Source organism: Macrosteles quadrilineatus, unplaced genomic scaffold (assembly GCF_028750875.1).
Source record: "Macrosteles quadrilineatus isolate MER2022 unplaced genomic scaffold, UCM_ALF_1.0 Scaffold_2__2_contigs__length_208266976, whole genome shotgun sequence".
Lineage (NCBI taxonomy): Eukaryota > Metazoa > Arthropoda > Insecta > Hemiptera > Cicadellidae > Macrosteles > Macrosteles quadrilineatus.
Window position 1 is genome coordinate 9087750 of NW_026542595.1, and position 14799 is coordinate 9102548.

The window sequence follows — 14799 nt, forward strand, 5'->3', positions numbered from 1 at the left end:
ACAAAAATCAGGTACAAGAAAGGTCCGAGCACGGAGCCTTGGGGTACACCAGCCTTAACATCAATGAAGTTAGAGCTAACATTATTTACTTTGACCTTTTGTTTACGTCCAGACAAGTAAGATTTCACAAGATTTAGTTCCTTATCTCTAACACCATAGAAATCTAATTTTTTGCACAAAATATCAAAAGATAGGCAGTCAAAAGCCTTTGAAAGATCAATCAAATTTGAGGCAATGATATTCTTGTTTTCAAAACCTTTAGTGATAAAGTTGACAATAACTTCCATCGCTTGAACTGTATTACATTTTGGACGAAAACCATATTGATGGTTATAGAGCAAGCTGTTGTTGTTGAAATATTGATACATTTGTGCAGTTATACAAGATTCTATTACCTTACCAAATAAAGGAACAATCGCTATAGGCCTATAACAATCAGCCTCATTTGGATCCCCTCGCTTAAAGATTGGGGTGATATTAGCAAACTTCAAACATTCAGGAAAAATACCTTGGGTAAGAACTAAGTTTACTAAGTATGTCATGGGTTGGGTGATGATGTTACCAACTGATTTTAATAAATAATTGGACAGACCAAAAACATCCTCACTTTTTGAGTTGCTAAGGTGTGCTAGAATGCTGGCTATTACATCAGAATTCACAGTTTGCAAGGTGAAACCATCTACTGGGATTGGTTTATCATAACTCTTAAGTAAGTCAACATAGCTATCACAAGGTATGGTTAGGGTTTTCTACAGTTAACTTAGTTGTCTGAGAGTTTGCAGCATTTTGCTGAAACAAATTTAATCCTAGCCTAAACCCTGCCTAGGCCTAAATAGGTAGTTTAAGTATACCAAATTGTCTAAGCTATATGGTTACTAATAATTATTAGTACCTGTTACCTTAGGCCTAATAAAAACTTGGGCCTGGACTACTTGTTGGCTACAGCATTAAATTTACACATCACGTTTGTTATTGTGTGTTTTATTTTTTCTTGCCTTTACTTCCTCCTCACTAACATGATAATCAACCTGGGTAGGACTACCTTAATAAGGTATCTTTAAGAATAATTTCAATTCAATTAAGAAACAGAATTTGTAAAGATAAATTTATTTATAAAACAGAAAACTAGTGAATGTTTTATTAGTGTGATGTTACTACATATTGTATCATAAGTTAAAAACATCAATATGCAGTAAGGTATTTTAAAATAATCACTTGGATAAGCACTTCATCTGACTTAAGTTTGAAGTAGGAATGGTCAAGTCTCGAAATTTCGGGAAATTTTTTGGGAAATTTTAAATCTCGTTAAACGAGACGAGATTTCTTTTTGGCCGAGATTTTTATCGAGACGAGAATTAAAAAAAAAAAATATTAAAAACGCCTGCAGAAAGTCAATGCAATACCCGCAATACAGGAGCGTGTTGTAGTTGCGTTTCCTTTGCGAAGGCGTTCTTATTTAATTAATTATTTAAATGTAAATATTACTTTAATTATTTTAATAATATTACTTTAATAACATTTGAGAAGTTTTGTTAAGTGTAAGCAGTGTGAGGAATGTTTTATTACTATAAAAAGTCAAAACAAGTAACTATTTTATAAAAATTAATATTGCTTTTATTTTATGATTTATTTTATTTTAGGATAAGTTGAACTCTATCCTAACTGATATCACTATGTTTCCTAATCGTAGGCATTTTTAATAAGTTAGGCGTGATTAATAAAAAATGTTATGCTGATGTTTTTTAATAAAAGATTGTAAATATTCTTGCCTATTATCATTATTTTTGTATTTAAACAGTCATCTAACAATGTTACAAAATCAGGTAAAAATTTCGAACGTGCATTTCCCGTTGTGTATGAGAAGGGAAATCCCGTCTCGATCTCGTCTCGAAATTTTATGAGAAATAAAAAATCTCGTCTCGTCTCGTCTTGTACTAAAAATCCAATCTCGTCCATCCCTAGTTTGAAGGTTATGGGTACTAGGGCTATCCTCTTCAGTAAAATTGTAGTTTACTTGTTTATGGATATATTTTGATAAAATTTGGCAAATTTATTTATTTCATCTTATACTATTGACGTATGGTCAAAAAAACTTTTTACCTTCCCCGTAGCAGCAAACCTAAGCACTTGTTAAATCTAATGTTATTTAAATTGTGAGTAAATATGTCTTACTTATGGAAATATTATAGTAAAAATGTAATCAGACAAGTTGAAATTCGCTTAGTCTGCAGGTTTGCTGTGGCGGGGGTATTTTCCTTCTTTGTTGTCCTTTTCATGGTTTGAGAGCTTTCATTGTCTCTTTAAGGGCTTTTCTGAAGGGTGCATATTTACCAGATCCAATAATGTGGGCCTAGCTGGTCCTACCCCAACTTAGGGTCATGACAAATGACACATCTTGGGTTGTTGGGGCAGCTTTTGCCAAAGTGTCCTTCTGTGCCACATCTAAAGCATATGTTTTTTTCTTTCATTGCTTTGGTAGCCTCTTGCGATGTGTACGTAACCTAAGCAACAAAAGCATCATATTTCACCATTGGCCTTAATCTTATCCTGCATTAAAACTAGTGATGGTCGGATCCGGGTATCGGACTACCGGATCCGAGGTAGAACCGGCACCCGATCGGATCCAAAAAATTCCGGATCTGGGGCTGGATCCGGTTTTGATGGATCCGATTTTTCCTGATTTTTTTACTAATACAAAGCTGTCTGTATCCATGTACAAGACTATCAGTGACTGTGTACAAGAAGACTCCTCTAAAATAAGGCAAATTTAAATCAGCAGCAAGTTTTATAATATCCAAACTAAACTACTTAATGTTTTTTCTGGAAGTCTTTCAATTATTTTCTATGAGTACATTTTTTTTTTTTTTACTTTTACTACCAGTTCCCGTATAAGGTCTTAAATAGAGCCACTTACCACTTTTATTTTTCCTCTTGCAGGCACATTTAGGAATTTTGTTCTTTTTCCCAACAGTTTTTTTCTTTCTTATTTGTTTTTTTAATTTTTGAAGTCTTCCCTTTTCCCCAATCAAGTTTCCTTTAGTTTCCATTATGTTAGTAACTGCCCAGGTGGCAGCTCTCTCACCAATACTAGAGTCTGAAGCTTTGCCCTTTCCCAAGCTAATAAGCCGTCAGCCACTGATCTAATTTTACTATCCTTCAATTAGTGATGGTCGAATCCAGGAATTTCAAATCTCGAATCCGAATCCGAATCCTAAAAAATTGAATCTTGAATCTTCGAATCTCTAGTCCCAAAAATAATTACAAACGGGCTTATGGTGATTAAAAAAAGCAAGAATGGAATAGGACCCATTTAACACTTATAACCACCACCACGACAATAACCTCTGTTCAATTCAATTCAATTCAATTCAAATTCTCTTTATTCATCCACAGTACAATTTTTTATACAATGAATAGCGTCAAATAAATATAAATATGAATTATGCTTTACTTATCGCTAAAACAATCATTATATTCAAAACAAATTTTAAGCTTAAGAAGAATAAACAAAACAAAATTAAATCAAATCATCTTTCTAAACTATCATTTATGATTTCTCTTGAATTCAGATGACAGAAGGGTTTCTATTGAAAATAAAAAGAACTATGACCTGTACTTGAAAACGATGCGGAAAAAGGTTAACTCTGACCAGTTGATGAAAGCTGAAAATAAATCTAAAGCTATCTGGGAAACAATAAACACAGTGTGGTCCAAAAAGGAAACATCCCTAAATGAAATAACCCTTCAAGTAGATGGCCAACTCATAATGTGACCCATGTTGCAGAGCATTTGAATACATTTTTTACACAAGTAGGAGAAAAAACAGTTGAGAAACAAAAACACCTAAAGAACACAGCTCAAACTCCTGACGTAACTCAAACAGGTCCACCGTTTTCCTCCTTTCAAAGCACAGAAGGAAGCAGAGAAGGAAGTTAAAATGATTATAAACAAACTTAAAGCAAAAAACTCGTCTGGAATTGATGAAATCTCGTCAAAAATACTTAAGCATTGCTGCAATGAACTAGCACTACCATTGGCTGATTTGATAAATAAGTCCCTAAAACAAGGCATCTTTCCTTCACTACTTAAAATAACTAAAGTATACCCAAAATTTAAAAAAGGTAGCACATTAGAAGCAAGCAACTACAGACCAATTTCAAAGACGTATCGCACGGCACAGTTTGAAAAGAAACCTTCTTACGCAGGAATGAAAATCTACAACAGGCTACCTCCAGATCTAAGAAGCAAGTCAGAAGATGACCTCAAACCAGCTTTGCATCAATGGCTCATTAATCGACCTTTCTATTCCTTAGAAGAATACCATCAACAGGTCTTTGACTAAACAACACCTCAACCACACATTTAGAAAAAATTGTACATTGACGCTACTACTATTCTTAATGAATGTGTAAATAAAGATTAATTGTCTATTGTCTATTGTATTTATTCTTGGTGATAAGTGCATAGACTCCGGCTCCATCTGGGACTTGTTGGTATGCAAGGTGGTTTGTAACTTGGTCAGATGGAAGGGGTTTCCCAAACTGCTGCTTAAAAGTCACTGCTACTCCCGCGGTCATTTGCCTATCAGCTCCAAAATCACCCGATATGCAATGAGCGAACGCAGTTTTTTCTTGATTTTTACAATTATTGATTTCATTTTTCATATTTGTTTCAATTATTCTGATAGGGGGCTGAAATGATTTGTACTGGTATTCCATATCTTGGGTTTTCCACCTAGTAATGGCTTTCAGAAATATTCGGGCTGTTTCAGTTGTACCAAGAGTGTTTAGATGTAATCCGTGAGTGGTGTATGGGTGTTTGGTTAGTCAATGTCACAATTCTGTATATTACGACGTCAATAACCTCTATGGTTAGGCAATGTCACAGTACTGTATATTGCCGACGTCAACCACCTCTATGGTTAGTCAATGTCACAGTACTGTATATTACGGCGTCAATAACCTTAATGGTCAGGCATTGTCACAGTACTGTATACAACGACGTCAATAACCTCTATGGTTAGTCAATGTCACAGTACTGTATATTGCCGACGTCGATAACCTCAATGGTTAGTCAATGTCACAGTATACGCCTCATAATTCTATAAAAAAATAAAAAATTTAATCACGAATCCGAATCTTTTCTTAAGATTCGGTGGATTTGAGATTCGAGATCTGGATTCGACACATCCCTACCTTCGATCTCGAGTATGCTATATCGTGGTTTTTGCGTGCAGCATCCAATTTATTTATGCCCTTGCTTATCTCTTCCTTAAATTTGTTCCACAGTACTGATAGACGGAGATGTTAAATTCTACAGGTAAAATACCCTGTGTCTGTGTACATCAAGATTATCTGTGTACATACAGGGTGAATAAAAAGGCAAGACATCTAATATGTTTGAACACAGTATAGTCTTCTTGTACACAGACACAGAATATTTTACCGGTAGAACTTCACATACCCGGTTATCAGTACTGTGGACCTGGAACGAATTTAAGGAAGAGATTAACAAGAGGTGATCCAGGTATAAATAAATTGGATGCTGCATGCACAAACCACGATATAGCATACTCAAGATCGAACTATATAGTAAAGTATACACAGATACCCTTTTGGTGGTCGTGCAAACTTAGCACATAGTTTAATTTTATGATTTTGAAAAGTTTTTAGTGTTTCCAAAAAATGAGGGATTGTGGGCTCAACTGGAGATTACTCTACTATATATATTAGATATATTAACCTTAAACATTACTAATTTAATTTTAAACAGTATAATTTAAATTGGCATTCTGTTGATTACGTTTTTTTAACCCGCCCTTATGACAGTGTGTATCCGGATCCAAAGATCTGGATCCAAATTTTTCAAGATCCGGATCCGGTACTGACATTTTCTTGGATTCGCCCATCTCTAATTAAAACCCAGCTGATCTTTATTTTCCCTATTGTCAAAAGCTATCTTACATCTTCTGTCAGTTCTACAAAGGCCATCTTAAACCCTCGTTTGTTTGGGCCAACTATGGAGATCTTTAGTTGTGTGGAATGATTGCCCTCCCTGCCGCTCAGAGTGTTGTGAACAGCCTGTCTCACTTCCTCCTCTGTGGTCATGTCATCCATGTCCCTTATCTCAAGGGATACTCTCCTTCTCAGGGTGTGAACTGAAGCGTTTTCTCTTAAAATAGCTTCTTCTAGAGCTTTGCTAAATTTGTCTTGATTCTGGCTTTGATGTTTCAGTTCTACCAGGACTTCTCCATTCTTTGTTTTCCTAATTGATTTGACCTTCCTGCCGCTCTCCTCTGGTGAAATATTTTCTTTCATAATACTGAGCACTTCCGAAAAAGATTTTCCTTCCTTTGTCTTGGCATTGGAACGAGGTTTGCTGAGTGGGTCCTTTGATAGGGCTCTTCTGGGTATGTCCCTATTTTCCCCAATTGGCTGACTTCTTTCTATAACCTTCTTTTTTGGGCATGTACATCAGTTTGATGTAATACTTTGCCTTCTTCTTGTTTTGACTCTGTACTGATTGATTTGTTCTGCTCTTTTTCTTTTCTACCATTTTTCCTAGATAGCTGCTTGAACTACGGTTGGTTACTGTGTTCCCCTGCATTTAGCTGAACTTCTTCTGGGTTACACTTGCCATCCATGTGAGAACAAATCCTTTCCTCGCTTTTATCCTCTGTCACTTGACAACTGATAGACTGTGAGTCACCAGTTTGAATTGAGGCATCTTTTTTCTTTGCGTGTTTAGGAAATTTTCCCTGTCCCTCTACATTTCTTGTTCGCCAATTTACATCTTGAGCATTGTCAAGTTGATTGATTGTCAAGATAAAGCTATTCAGGTCTTCACAACAGTTCCTAATGCCTGTTCTCGTTCTTGAGAATGATCTAACCATGCTGCTTAGTTGTTCTATTTTTGCTGACATTCTTTTCCAAAGCACCTTCTTTTCTCTGTCTAAATCTTCATTTATTCTAGGGGAACCTTCAGCTATGTTATGAAAGTTAGGTTAAGGTTCACCAGTAGCGGCTGATGTTCATAGGTGGTGGGAGGGCTCTGCATATTTTTATATATATAAACAAACAAAAAATTTGTTTCCAAGGCCGTTATTGTATTAAACTTAATAAAAATGACTGCAAATGGCTATGTCCTGAAAATAACACTAACAAAATACAATAATGATAATAATCTATAAAATATCCAAGGTTATAAGGAATAGAAAGCCAAATAACTAATACAGCTTATGACAAATTGCATTTAAACGTATACCGGTAACCTAAAAACCTATTATACTTCAATAATATTAATTAACCAGAAATGCAGGGCCTAATGGACTAAACTGGATGTGAAATCAATTAACTAAAAGTATACAGTTAGTATTTTACTTATACACGCACAAACGGTACTCTTACATGACTATTCATTATTCACAACATCAAAATAACAGTTTGAGGTTAGCTCAGTTGTTTTCTAGTTTTAGAAATGAGATGATTTGAGTTATGACAAACAGGTGCGCCAACAACAGTTCTACCTATCAAAACGGTATCTTGACACACAGAATATGGTTATTCTGCCATAAGACTATATGTATTGGGATTTTGGGGGCCGCAGTCCTCGCCCAAGATATATGGGGAGTAAAATAGGTGGGCCAGACAGAGCGCGCCCCTCTCCCCCCTCGCCCATCGGGCCAAGGCGGTGACGTAACTGCAGTCCTCGAGCCGCTACTTACAGCCATCACACAACACTTTTAGATGTTATGTTGCGTTGTTTATGCCAGTTTGTACTACGCAATTGTTAAAATGAGTATTTCTTGGTTCCTAATTTATTAATATATCATTCTTTATTATATTTCTCCATTAATATTAGATCATTTGTTTATTAAATTAACTAGCAGTTACGCGGCGCGCGTTGCTGCGCTTATCAACTATTATTTTAAATAGTAATTTGTTCTTTACGACAAATAATAAAAGTGTATACCAAAAATAAAAATAGAATATTTTACTTAATTGCTAGTGGATAAACAATGTTTTTTTTTTTTACATTAGGTGTATAAATATACAAGCTTTCAGGCGTACCTACCATCACGTGAGCACGCAACATACAGCTGTCCGTGTGAAAAGCATGCATTTTCTAAATTTAAGCTGACGACAGTCAGGGATTGCCCTCGTGCATTGATGATGGATGAATGGATAATGGTGATTGCGAAAGCAAGACACAAAGGAAATTGTAGTTGCTTAAATTCAGAGGGTAATTCGGATGAAATCATCAGTATTCTTGGGATTAATACTATTTCTCCTTTAAACTTGTCACTGATAGTTTTTGCTTCAATCAATTTTGGTGTCATTTTTTAAATCGTCAGTCTGGTAACGTTGCACAGATAATATTTAAAAAATATTTAAGTTTCGCATTACTATTATTGGAGTTCCTTCTTTTACTGGCAGTAATGTGGTGGGTTAATAACCAATTGAGAGGCATTTGAATACCCGAGATAGCACGCACGATTATTTTTCGCTTAATAATTTATGTTAGATTGTGTGGGTATAGAACAAAAGATAAAAATATTAAGGCATTGCCATCCCTTTTATTGTTTATAATGCTTTGATAAAGGTTTTTATGTTTACATATTTAACATTGGAGAATTTAAATGTTAATGCACAGGTGTGCTGCAATTGGGGTTTAATATATTTGGACTTATTCAAAAGTAAAATATTTTTCTGTGCTGCACTCTGTAGAAACATTGTGGCACTATTTGATATCATGACTAATACAGAATGGTGTGATTATTCAAACCTACAAAACAGTTGGTTAAAGTAAACATCTGCTTTTAAAATATACTAGCCACCATACCCGTGCTTCGCAACGGGAAGTTAACGCTAAAGAGAATAATTATTATTCCATAGATCTGCTGTATGTAGATAAACTTTTAGTAATCCACTAAAAGTATTAACTTAAAATATTAACTGGCTACTTTCGTATGCCAGACATTATTTTTTGGGTAGTAAACCATACAAATAGGGTACAATAGATTTTTTTTATTTTTATAAACATTTTGGAAAAAAGAAAGTCAATACGTTAATGAATTACACACTTAAAAATTAAAACTCCTTATTTACACACTATCAAAAAATTATTTATTAAATTAAAAACATAAACATAAAACACAATCTTACTTTGACAGTTCTAATTTTGTATCACAGCTGCTTGGTTGGGATTAGAAACTAACTGTTGTCATAAATTTTGACAATTAATAGTGCTGCACCGCTGCACCCTTTTGGTAGATATTGTAACCTTTTAATGCTATTGATCATCACAGAATCAAATTTTTTAGTTGAAACAGGTGTTAAGATTCTTTAATTCTATTTAAATATGAGTACTCAATAAGGTTAACATGGGAAACTCCAGAGCCACTGGGGCGGAGCCCTTTTGACGGATCTGCACCAAACTTCACACAAACCATCCTTAAATAAATGCCTGAAAGATTCATTACAATCTGTCGAGCGGTTTTGTAGTCCATAACGGTCAAACACATATATATATATATATACATATAGCTCATACTGTGATCATGGCCTTAGTGCCGAAATACGTATCAGTTTAAATAAAAATGAATTTCAGGGTACTCTGGTTTTTATTATTTTGCTTATTAATATATATACATATATACAAACTTCCTCTTTTATAAATATAGATTTATTTGTAAACATTGTAGTTCAAAAAGTCTGACATTGGCCCACTTAAAACCCTCTGGGGCGGAGCCCTTTTGACGGATCTGCACCAAACTTTACACAAACCATCCTTGAAAGATCCTTGAATAGAATGCCTGAAAGTTTCATTACAATCTGTCGAGCGGTTTCGGAGTCTATAACGTATATACAGACGTATACATACATAGTTTCTCTTTTATACAGGGTGTCCCGGAACTCTCTACCAATATTTTAGGGCATTGCTCCTGGGTAAGAAACATACCTAAATATCATATTTAAATTGTCCGGAAGTCCTTAGTTACTCACACAGCCACCATTTTGTTTTTTTCAGTTATTAATTTTTTTCTAAAGAATGGTTAAACATACGAAATGGAAACTTTGCACAAACATTAATGACAACTAGACAAAGCTACAAAAAAATTATGACGATTTCTCAAATTCATAAAACAAAATGGCGGCCATTTAAAATTTTTATAAAATCAACGGTTTTTGAGCTATTTAAGAAACAACATTTTAAATGGTCGCCATTTTGTTTTATGAATTTGAAAAATCTTCATAATTTTTTTGTAGCTTTGTCTAGTTGTCATTAATGTTTGTGCAAAGTTTTCATTTCGTATGTTTAACCATTCTTTAGAAAAAAATTAATAACTGGAAAAAACAAAATGGTGGCTGTGTGAGTAACTAAGGACTTCCGGACAATTTAAATATGATATTTAGGTATGTTTCTTACCCAGGAGCAATGCCCTAAAATATTGGTAGAGAGTTCCGGGACACCCTGTAGATATAGATGTCCATTTCTGCAATCGTTGTTATAACGTTGAATAGATGTACTCTGATTCGGGAGATAGCATATAATTTTATGATGTATACATTTTTAGGATAGCCTACTTAAGTACAGTTGTTCATTAACATATTAGTAAGTTAATTAGATACCCTTTAGACTTAGAACTCTTCAAATTATTGGAATAAACAAACATTTTTTGCCATGCATTTACCAAATAAAGGCATTTTGGTAATGCACATTTATTAGATTAGTGTAATTAGGGATGGAACTTAATATTTTTATGAATAGAAAAAAACATTTGAAATAAAAACGCTTTGTTTACAAGGTAATGTATCACTCGCCATTGTAAATGTATAGCCATTGTATGTATGTAAAGTCATAAAATACATTACAGTATTAGAATTCTTAAAAATTTTTCCAATTTACTACTGACGTATCTTATTTATTTGTTATTTTTTCTTTGCCATTCATTTGTTGTTGTGTGCTTAAAAACTTCAATCTCATTAGACTCCCCTACTATTCTTCTTTGAGCAAATAGCTCAAGATGGTCTAGAGGTAAACAACCAACTTTATGGCTTAATGTTTTTACTTTCTTCACAGAGGCGGTTTTTTCATATCAGGGAGTTTAAAATATTTAATTTTCATTGTTTTTCAAATTCCTTTTCCAAAATCTCAAGTTTCATTTAACCTGCATTACGGTGTTTTATTTTTACAACGCAGCTTGCACAACTTTTCTAAATTTCCATTTTGTAGAACATTCTGCCTCATTGACAATACAGTAGAAAAGGAAGAAAAGAAAAATGAATAAGGATTGCTTTTTATTTATAACCAACATCAAAAAGCAGTTGAAGTAATTTCTAACAGGCAACTTTTTTACCTAGTGCTAAAACATATATTTTATTAACTAACCAGTAAAAAGGGCAGGGTTATATATATTTTTCTAAAATGATTCTGAAGTGTTTATTATTATTCTGACTGTATTGGTAGACGCCCGCATTTCATAATTTCTATGCAACATACAGGCCTAATTGGCTATTTATTATTGTCAAACTGGCCACAATTAATTTTAATTCAAAATCATAAAAAAAATTATTTAGTAGACAAAGATATTTGTATCATAACGTGAAAACCTCCATATCAGCTTAGATCGTGTCTGAATAAGTATGGTGCCGGGACTACAGTGACAACATAACGTGCAGTCCGCTCTGTCTGGCCCACCTCTTTTACTCCATACATCTTGGTCCTTACTAAGCTAACTGAAGAGGAGAATATTAAAATTTAATTTATTTATGAATTGCTGGAAGAGCGGCGTCCGAGAGTCCTTATGGGCTAGCCGCCACTGGGGCTCTCCAGTCATTGTCTAGAAGTTTATCAATAAAGAATAACTTTTCAACCTCTATTCTAGTCGTTCAATGTGTCATTAGACGTCGCATTACATCTATTAATGTGACATTTCCCTCTGAAAACACCAGGTAAACTGAAGTCTTCTTAAAATAGTCTCAATACCGTCTGAACTTAATCCCCCATACCCATTTGGCCTGTTACACTATGTCACACCCTAATTAAAAACCGTAGGAGCATCATCAGTTATGTTATAATTTATAATAAATACTTTTAAAGTTTTAAATGAGCAATTCAAGCAACTTTTTGAATTACAGATCTCTTGGAATCTTTTAAACTCCTCATCCATCATAATTATCTAATACACCTCAATACTAATTTGTAAACACATAATTGACCTATTAATCTAATATTGGTAAAAAAAATGTTTTTGTGGTTTGTTAGTAATAAATTATTTACTGCAATTTCTTTTTTAGTTTGTAGCAACTCCGACAACTGAATCAAAAAAGCGATGGAAAAGGTACATTGATGAGTTCCCTAGTAAACCACCATCACCTTCGTCCTCACCCAGGAACCCACGAAGACAAAGCACAGTAAGTGATAAATATTACTTTGTGATGTGTCTATAGTGATACCTGAAAAATCAATTATAGATATCAATATGCATTTTTACTTTCTCCGCCTATACCATAGTATATGGAGAAAGTAGGTAGGGCCTATTGTTTTCGTCAAAATTTTCGAAGTTGAGTTTTGAGTGGATATACCTGTTTTGGGCCACCCTGAACTCAAAAAAGTGGTTTTCAAAGTTATTCATAAGTTATTGTAATTCATGTTATTTTCCCATAAAAAAGGAAAATCAGATTTTAGGAAAAACCTGGTTTTGATTAAAATGTGTTATGGTCCTTATAATTATAAAACAAATAGTGCAATCCCTATTGCTGAAACAATTGAAGAGTTGGGTGAATGAAGGGGCAAGTAACAATTTAATAAAAATTGAGTTAGATGCATGGATGAAGGGTGTAAGTGATGCTCTCCTATAGTCCTAAGTAAAATAACAGCTGAGCTTTTTTTTATTTAGGGGTTAAGTACAGCAAATGCACGCAAATGGAGTGTATAAAGGTGGTGAGTGCTTTACTTGCCCTTTTCATACACTTAAAGTGCACGTACCCCAGTGCTTACCCTCTTATAGCCCAATCACTTTATGTGAGAACCTAGACACGAAGGATATAAAGCAGATTTTTTGCATGGTGATAGTATATAATAGGAAGGGTGTTTTCTGAAAGTTCCCCGAATTTCTCCCCCCCCTTGCTTCCCCTTAACCCCCCCCCCTTCCCCCAAACACCAGGTTGAAAGTGTAGTGTTTTACTAAATCACCTATATCTTTTGATGAAGGCTAGCATAAAATCATCAAACGTAGTGATTGTTTTTTCTATGAACTCCCTCCCTTTTGCCTGCAGCCCTTTTGACTGCTTATTTTGAGTATATCCAAGAAGTGCATGGTACCAATTTGTAGGAAATTTTATTCTCTTTCAGAATATCAACTTCCACTCTGGTCGATTTCCTCACCATTTAAAAGTTATTTGCAAAAAAGCTAAGCAACCTCTGAATTTATAGTAATTTAACAGGGAGTTCAAAGAAAAAACAATTTATGCTGATAGCTCGTTTATACCAAAAGATATAGGATAGGTGATTTAGTAAAACACTACCCTTTCAATCTGGTGTTTGGGGGGAGGGGGGGTTTTAAGGGGAAGCAAGGGGGGGGGAAATTCGGGGAACTTTAAGAAAACACCCTTCCTATCATACACTATCACCATGCAAAAATCAGCTTTACATCTTTCATGTCTTTGTTGGCCTCGATTTTTAACTTAAGTTAAAGTTGGCTATTATTGTTATGTACTAGTAGCATACGTACTGCAGCTTATAGTCCAGGAATTTTAGGGATAAAACTGCCATTCGACCTAACAAATTCGGACTAAGTGGAAACTTTGCACACTTGTTTAGTAAGCCTAAATAAATAAAATATCAAAAGTCCCCATAAATCCCGGCTGTGCTTCAGCCGCCATCTTGGAAAATGGCGGCCAATTTTCACTTTTTTGACAATATTTCACAAATTATTGGTATTAGAGGTTTTTTGTAAATACAAAAGTTAAAGATTGTCTAAAAATACATATTTTATATATTACAAGTAGTGATGTAAAATACCCAGGTATTTAAAACTCGGGGTAAATACAGTCCAACCTCAGTATAACGAATCTGAAGGGACCGAACTGAATATTCGTTATATCAAGGATTTCGTTAAAATGAAGTTCGTTATATAGAGGTTAGGTTTGCAGGAATTTCGCTAAGTCGAGGTTCAGAACCAGCGTCGGTCAATATAGGCCGGGATTTGACCTCATTAAAACACAATTAAAGAAGCATAGGCTACAATACTTTACAGTACAGTGTTCATTGTACAGTAGAACCTTCTGTATCCAATAGTCAATGGTAGAACCTAAATTATCCGGCATAATAAAGGTGAGGCAGGGTGTTCACATTCTGGAAAGTCAGGGAAAGTCATGGAAAAAAATTCTGGTCATTGAAAGTCATGGAAATAGGCAAAAAGTCATGGAAAGTCATGGAAATCCCCAATGATGGATGGATTTGACGGGACTTAATGCTCTAGTCGGCTGTAACACCGTCTATTGTAGCTTCAGAATTTTTCATAAATTCACAACACTTCACAACAATTTATTACAGTGTTTGTATTAGTTGATGAGAGTTTTGAGTTTGTAATAGTTCAATACAATCTGTACCTACTTTATCTTATAATTTAATTTGATATTTGTAGGATATTGTTGCAACAGTAGTGTACAGTATATTAAAATGTTACAACTTGATTATTACAACTCAAATTGCAATACATATATTGTTATAATGTTTTGATTTGTCTTAAGTTATATCTTTTTTGGTAAGCTAATTTTTGGAATCACTGTAAAC

General features: G+C 34.4%; 1 protein-coding gene across 5 annotated transcripts in view; it reads left to right on the top strand.

The window, feature by feature from the left end:
• Positions 1–14799, top strand: part of LOC128988015 (DNA topoisomerase 2-binding protein 1-like) — a 172123-nt gene that overhangs the window by 93948 nt on the left and 63376 nt on the right. For all 5 annotated transcript variants that reach the window (XM_054409186.1, XM_054409183.1, XM_054409182.1 and 2 more), the window contains one exon: positions 12300–12416. In XM_054409186.1, coding sequence (XP_054265161.1) covers positions 12300–12416 — 117 coding nt within the window. The remainder of the gene's footprint in view (positions 1–12299; positions 12417–14799) is intronic.